We start from the raw sequence: 7,500 nt of genomic DNA, 5'->3' as shown, positions 1-7,500 counted from the left end.
GCAGACGCTAAGCTAACCGCACGTGAATCACACGAGGAGGAGGAGCTTTTACCGGAATTGATCCAACGCGAGCAGAGCCTGGTCGCTTTCGAGAACGTCATAGTGATGTGGGACCCCCGATCCGGTTTCATAGCTTGATAAAGCTAATTCTATTAGGTTAGCATGTAAGTATGAAAGTTGAGAACACGCGACATCGCTTCACGCACTTGCTTGTTTTGCACGAAGTACGTAGTTGACATCATCGTTTGCTTCTAGTACGTATGAAGACAGCTCAGCCATGTAATATTCTGCATTGTCACGACTCCATTTCAGCATTCAGTTTCGCCAACAGCACACCTCCGAATCTAGATCTGCAGCGCGGTAGTTTGAGAAATGAACTCATTGTCATTTATGTAAGGGGGTTGATATTAATACTACGTTACGCGGGCACAGCCAGTAGTGGACTACCACAGTGTGCAGTGTACATCACCCATCGGCATCCTGATACATGGTGTCAGGAGTGAGTCGTTCCCATGGCTGAAGGAAACGTCAAAGGGCTTGAGAAGCAACCCAAGCGTGACGAGGAGTCTGACAGAGATGCCGCATCCCGAACAGCGCCCAATCAGGTAAGCACGGTACTGGTGCAAGGAGTGTTGACAACGCCCAGGCCTTTATGCGTCGAGGGCGACGGAGCGCGCAACTGGCGTACTTGGCGCCAAATGTGGGATGCTTATGCCACGGTGTCCCGGATATACGAACAATCTGACGAATACCAACTAGCGACGTTCATCATGTGCCTGGGAGAGGCTGGTGTGGAGGTGTATAACGCATTAAGTTTCAATAACGAGGCAGACAGACGCAGCCTGGCCGCGGTCTTGTCAAAAATGGAGCAACATTTCATTGGCACAATGAATGTTACGTATGAGCGGTTTGTTTTCAGAACCAGGACGCAAGGACAAGGAGAGACTTTTGAGCAGTACTTACTAGCCCTTCGCACTCTTGTCAAGACCTGCAATTTCCAGGCAATGTCAGAGGATATAATCCGGGACCAAATTGTCTGTGGAATCACAAAGAAGTTCTTACGCAAGTCTTTGCTGGAACGAAAGGACCTGAGCCTGTCCGTCTGTATTGATATATGTCGAGCAGCAGAGCGATCTACACAGCAATCGAAGGTTATGCGTGGTCATGAAGAGGTACACGCAATGCGCCAGTCAGTCAGACGCACATCAATGCCACAAGCAAAACCAAAGGCAAGCAAGAAAACATGTGGATACTGTGGGCAACAACATGCGAAAGGAAAATGCCCAGCTTATGGCCACGAATGCACAGCACGTGGAAAGAAGAATCAATATGCTGGGGTGTGTTGAAGCACGAAAAGGACCACAGTCAACTGGACTGAGCAGAAGAGTGATGGGGAATCAGAACACCTGATGACCCTAACACTAACGGAAGAGATTAATACAGTGCAGCACTCAGTTTTCCCAAAACAGCTGTTTGCATACATGGAAGTGGAAGGCCAACGAGTGCGGTTCCAACTGGATTTGGGTGCATCATGCAATGTTATTCGACGACAAGATTTAGTACCCACAGTGGTCCTTGAGAAGACAAACCAAACGCTGTGCTTCTACAACCGGAGTCAACTAAGACCATTGGGCAAGTGTTTGGTCAATATGAACAACCCAAAAACAGGTAGAAAATACAAAGCCAACTTTGTTGTTGTGGACAATGCCTCCACATCACTTTTGGGAGCTAGATCGATACAACAGATGGATCTGGTGAGGATACAGCACGAGAACATTATGGCGGCAACCCTTCAAACTCGGTGTCAGGACAATGTTGACAGTACAAATACTCACATGTCTGGTCAGAACGTTAGTGAAACGCCCGTTCAAATACCTGATCTCCTACAGGCGTATAAAGACGTGTTTGATGGCTCTTTGGGATGTCTGGGGGAACCACTTCATCTCGACATTGAGAAATCAGTAACTCCGGTGCAAATACCCACGCGAAAGGTTCCCATTGCACTTAGGCAACATCTGGAAGCGGAACTGAAGCGCCTGGCGAGTTTGGGAGTGCTAGAGCCGGTTGAGGGACCTACAGACTGGATATCTAGTCTAGTCGTGGTGCGCAAGCCCAACTGAACCCTGCGCATCTGCCTGGATCCTAAGCCCCTCAACAGGGCACTCAAACGTAGCCATTATCCTATGCCAACGATAGAGGATCTGATACCCCAGCTCTCCAAGGCTAAGGTGTATACTGTATGTGACTTACAGAATGGGTTTTGACATATCGCATTAGATCATGAGTCAAGTCTTCTCACAACCTTTGGAACGCCGTTTGGTAGGTTCCGATGGAAAAGAATGCTCTTCGGCATCAGACAAGCACCGGAACTTTTCCAACGCCGCCTCCAATCAGCCATCGATGACCTACCAGGAGTATACACGATTGCGGATGACGTGCTGATAGTGGGTGAAGGCGATACTCACGAGATAGCGTGCCAGGATCATGACAAGAAATTGGCTTTTTTTGGCATCGGTGTCGAGTGCGAGGCATCAGGCTCAATCGAAACAAAATCAAGTTACGACTTTCTGAGGTCAAATACATGGGTCATATCCTTACTCCCAACGGGTTGAAGGCTGATCCAGACAAATTGAAAGCTATACTGAAAATGGAGAACCCCACTGATGTGGCTGGAGTGCAGCGTTTAATTGGCACGGTCAATTATTTAGCGCGTTTTTTACCCAATCTGTCTAGCGTCTGCGACGAGCTTCGACAATTGACCAAGAAACATGTGGAATTTTGTTGGACATTCCATCATGATTACGCTATACAGCAGATTAAAGCGGCCATAACCACAGCACCCGTGCTTAGGTACTTTGACCCGCGGATGGATATCACCCTCCAGTGCGACGCGTCAGAGAAAGGTCTGGGTGCTTCTCTTATGCAACAAGGACATCCGGTTGCCTATGCTTCGCGCGCGCTAACAGACACCGAAACACGCTATGCGCAAATAGAGAAAGAACTGCTGGCCATCGTATTCGGAGTCACAAAATTCCACCACTACGCGTATGGCCGCCATATGACGATTGAGAGTGACCACAAACCCTTGGAAGTGATTGTCCAAAAACCGATCCATTCTGCGCCGAAGCGTCTTCAAAGGATGCTAGTACAGTTACAGGGTTATGACATAACGGTCACGTACAAGCGGGGTAAAGAGATGTTCGTAGCAGATACGTTGTCGCGAGCATATTTACAGGGTCAAAGCAATCATATCCCCTCCACAAACGGGTGTGAATCCATCAATCTGTTGCAGTCAGTTTTCGAGCGGGAGCTTGAATTTGTAAACCTCTGCCAGCATCTACCAATCTCCGAAGCCAGACGCGGAGAAATTCAGGTGGCTACAGAACAAGATGAATGTCTGCAGGAGGTCAAGCAGCTCGTTATGCGAGGATGGCCACAAAGTAAGACGCAGGTACCGCGGACAGTGGCACCTTATTTTCCTTGGCGCGACGAGATCGGAGTACAAAACGGCGTATTATTTCGCGGAGAGCGAATTATAGTCCCTGGTGCGATTCGTCAGAAAATTATGACCGCGCTTCATTCTTCTCACATCGGCATTAATGGTTGCCTACGACGAGCACGCGAGCTGTTCTACTGGCCCGGAATGAATGACCACGTAAAGACGTTCATTTAGCTATGTGCTACATGTCGCGAAGTAGATCCAGCTCAGCCGAGACTGACTCTCATCCCGCATACCGTCCCATCTCGACCATGGGCGAAAGTAGCCGTCGATCTCTTCGTCGTTGACAGGTATGACTATATGGTCACGGTTGACTACATGAGCAATTTTTGGGAAGTAGACAGGTTGGACAGCCTCACTTCTCAAAGCATCATCCAGAAACTGAAACCGCATTTTGCACGGTATGGCATACCGGATACAGTAATGTCGGACAATGGGCCCCAGTTTGTTTCAGGAGAGTTTAGTCGTTTCAGCCAGAACTGGGGTTTTGATCATGTTACTTCGAGCCCGGGATACCCACAATCGAACGGAAAGGTGGACAATGCAGTAAAAACTACTAAGCGTCTGATGGCGAAAGCCAGGCAGTCAGGGGGCGATCCGTGGCTTGCTTTCCTCGAGTTCCGAAATACTCCCAGCCAAGGGTTCGCGACCAGTCCGGCACAACGTCTCATGAACCGGCGCACTAAAACCCTGTTGCCTATGTCGGAATCTCTACTCGTCCCCCATGAATGTCCGGACGAATCGGCCCAGCGAGCACACCACAAAGCTCAGTAAGCCCGTTATTACAACCAGGGCGCCACAGACCTTCTTCCTCTGCAGCCTGGAGACATTGTCCGTATACAACCACGCTCTCATCGTCCACATGGCAGAAAGGTACCGTACATGTAATTGAGTATTATTGATATGCAACTGTCTCTGTGTTGTAGAGTTGTCTTTGAAATATTGGAGAGAAGCTAATTTGACTGGGTCTATTCGGTAACATTTTGGCATACACAATGGAATCTGATCAACTTTTCTTATGGACTTTGTCGGCTCAAGCTCTTTCCTCTTTGATATTGTTACAATGCTGGCTTATCAAATATTGGTGAGATGTATGCTATAATTGAGTGTTACTGATATCTCAATTTCAGCTGTGTCGTACAGGTGTTTAAAGTATTGGAAGAAAGATACAATTTTGACACACTTTTATGTGGTTAGGTCGGGACAGGAGTGTATAGTGTATAGTTTCCTTCCCTCTTTCTCCTGAACCGGTTAGGTCGGGGCAGGATCAAGAGTGTAGATTATAGGTTTTTTTCTTTCTCCTGAACCGGTTAGGTCGGGACAGGAGTGTATAGTGTATAGTTTCCTTCCCTCTTTCTCCTGAACCGGTTAGGTCGGGGCAGGAGTGTATGGTTTATAGATTCCCTTCTCTGTGGGTGGCCCTGTGGGGGGTGTTGGTCAAAATCCAGTCACACCTCCTTGTGGTGACCGATGGTAACAGCATCATCTTGTGCTGGCTAACGTGACTGGTACAGTTGCTGTAATTTCCACACTGCATTGTTGATATCACAGACAATGATGATACAGTACTGAGTAGTACGTATAATTGTTTGAAATTATTTCTATATCAATCGTGTGGGACTACAGCCTTCTTTTGTTGCATGAATTGTGAAAGCTAATGGACTGCGTCCTAAGTGTGTTGCTGAGTTAGTCAGAGGTGCTGTTGGCAGCCCAAAACTGGTCGAGAGCTACTGAATGCATTTGTGTTGACTGACTGTTCAAGTGTTGTGCTATGCTGTTCAAGTATGTCGATGTGATGTGCATACGCGCAAGGGTGTCGTGGTGATTACAGTGAACACATTGATTCAATGTCAAAACAGGGTTAATGGGAACTGATGCAGGAATTATGCCACCTACTTTGGCTCACCAATGCACATTTTCTGTCCGGCGGGCCAAAAGTGGGACGCATGAACCTCAGTTTTCCTTTTCAGTGTGTGTGTGTGTGTGTGTGTGTGTGTGTGTGTGTGTGTGTGTGTGTGTGTGTGTGTGTGTGTGTGTGTGTGTGTGTGTGTGTGTGTATGACTAGCTGCTTCGTTTGAGCAACAGATTCATTGTCATGCACACCTGGGAGCAGAGACTTCAACCAATCATGTATGATTGTTTGTGAGTCGATTGACCTGGTAAACTATGATCGATGCCATGCTAACCAGAGGTCTCACAACACTTGCCAAACACAATCAAATCAGCAAGTATTTACACACACAAATTTCATAACTTTTCATTATGAATCTGATCAACTTTTCTTATGGAATTTTTATCTTCTCAATTCTTTCCTCTTTCATACTGTTACTGCTGGCTTATCAAATAATTGGTGAGATGTATGCTACATGTAATTGAGTATTATTGATATGCAACTGTCTCTGTGTTGTAGAGTTGTCTCTGAAATATTGGAGAGAAGCTAATTTGACTGGGTCTATTTGGCAACATTTTGGCATACACAATGGAATCTGATCAACTCTTCTTATGGACTTTGTCGGCTCAAGCTCTTTCCTCTTTGATATTGTTACAATGCTGGCTTATCAAATATTGGTGAGATGTATGCTATAATTGAGTGTTACTGATATCTCAGTTTCAGCTGTGTCGTACAGGTGTTTGAAGTATTGGAAGAAAAATACAATTTTGACACACTTTTATGTGACTTAATTACAACACCTCTCAACCTCAACATTCTGTACTGGGATGTCCCACGTGACCTCTCACCTGACACGATCCGTCTATTCTACAAGATCTGTTCAACTTTTCTTATGGAACTTTTTATCAGCTCAAGTTCTTTCTTCTTTCATATTGTCGCATTGTTGGCTTATCAAGTACTGGTGAGATGTGTGCCAAGATGTGAAAAAGATCAACAATCGAGCTCAACCGGTCACGTGAGCGACAATTCAATAATAATATGTTTTTCTTTATAACGTTGTGGACACTGCCATAGTCAATAGCATCCTTCTATTTGAACAGCTGAATCCCGATACGAAGATGTCTCATCTCGACTTTCACACTGCTATCACACGTCAACTGGTACTGTTGTTTAGTGAATGTCGTTTTGCCCCACAGCCGATTCTTCCCGCTCCTGCACCTACTCCTACTGCTACTACTGCTGCTGAACTGTTGCCTGTGACTGCACCTGTTCCTGTTCCTGTTGTGACAACTGCTGCTCGGTCAACATGCTACTGAGAAGCCATTTAAGAGGCATCAACGGTCTGTGGCCCTCTGTGGGTGTCTGTCAAAATCCAGTCACACCTCCTTGATGGTACTGTACACGTGTAACAGCATCTTGTGCTGGCCAAGTTGACTGGTGCAGTTACTGTACTTTCCACACTACATTGTTGATGTCACAGACTATGATGATACAGTACTGAGTAGTACAATAATTGTTAAAATTGTTTCTATAGCAATTGTGTGGAACTACAGCCTCCTTTTGTTGCATGAATTGTGAAAGCTAATGGTTGCGTTCTTAGTATGTTGCTGAGTTACTCAGAGGTGGTGTTGGCAGCTGCTGAATGCATTTATGTTGACTGAGGATTGAAGTATTGTGCTATGCTATTCAAGTATGTTGATTACAATGAACACGTAACTGATGCAGGGATTAGATGGCAGCTGCCATCTACTTTGGCTTACTAATACACGTTTTCTAATGGGCAGGCTAAAAGTGGGAATGGCGTATGCATGAACCTCAGTTTTCCTTTCAGTTTTGTATGGATGTACCAGTTGAAAGTCTAGAATTGGTCAACTATGATAGACAGCACTAGGATCTGGTTCACATGATTCAATGAGTTCCGTAGAAAGTACCGTACACTTATTACTATAGATAGTTTGCAGTCTTGTGAACTTTGAATAGCGTGTTGAACACAGTAGCATAGTAATGAGACAGAAAAAAGCGTGAATTCCCACAGCCATGATGATCATGCTGCTTGATGGAGAGGCGTTTCTAGTCCCTCGACACGTCAACACGCTAAAACGAGCAGCAA

The 7,500-nt window shown here is 46.0% G+C and overlaps 2 protein-coding genes and 1 long non-coding RNA gene across 3 annotated transcripts; all 3 read left to right on the top strand.

Annotated features, from left to right (window-relative positions):
• Nucleotides 1–444: 444 nt before the first annotated feature.
• Nucleotides 445–1,346, top strand: LOC134188569 (uncharacterized). The gene has a single exon (XM_062656735.1). The coding sequence runs from the start codon at nucleotides 513–515 to the stop codon at nucleotides 1,344–1,346; it is 834 nt and encodes a 277-aa protein (XP_062512719.1). The 5' UTR covers nucleotides 445–512.
• Nucleotides 1,347–3,799: 2,453 nt separating this feature from the next.
• LOC134188568 (uncharacterized protein K02A2.6-like) lies at nucleotides 3,800–4,456 on the top strand. The gene is made up of 2 exons (XM_062656734.1): nucleotides 3,800–4,269; nucleotides 4,426–4,456. Exons 1-2 carry the CDS (start codon nucleotides 3,800–3,802, stop codon nucleotides 4,454–4,456), a joined length of 501 nt encoding a protein of 166 aa, XP_062512718.1.
• A 1,064-nt stretch (nucleotides 4,457–5,520) lies between these two features.
• On the top strand, nucleotides 5,521–7,128 carry LOC134189067 (uncharacterized). Its single transcript, XR_009971435.1, has 3 exons — nucleotides 5,521–5,849; nucleotides 5,910–6,067; nucleotides 6,127–7,128. It is a non-coding gene; the product is annotated as an uncharacterized LOC134189067 (long non-coding RNA).
• Nucleotides 7,129–7,500: the final 372 nt, after the last annotated feature.

The sequence above is a fragment of the Corticium candelabrum genome, chromosome 13, assembly GCF_963422355.1.
Source record: "Corticium candelabrum chromosome 13, ooCorCand1.1, whole genome shotgun sequence".
Lineage (NCBI taxonomy): Eukaryota > Metazoa > Porifera > Homoscleromorpha > Homosclerophorida > Plakinidae > Corticium > Corticium candelabrum.
Note: the sequence above shows the minus strand (reverse complement) of the source record. Positions and strands in the feature narration are given on the sequence as shown.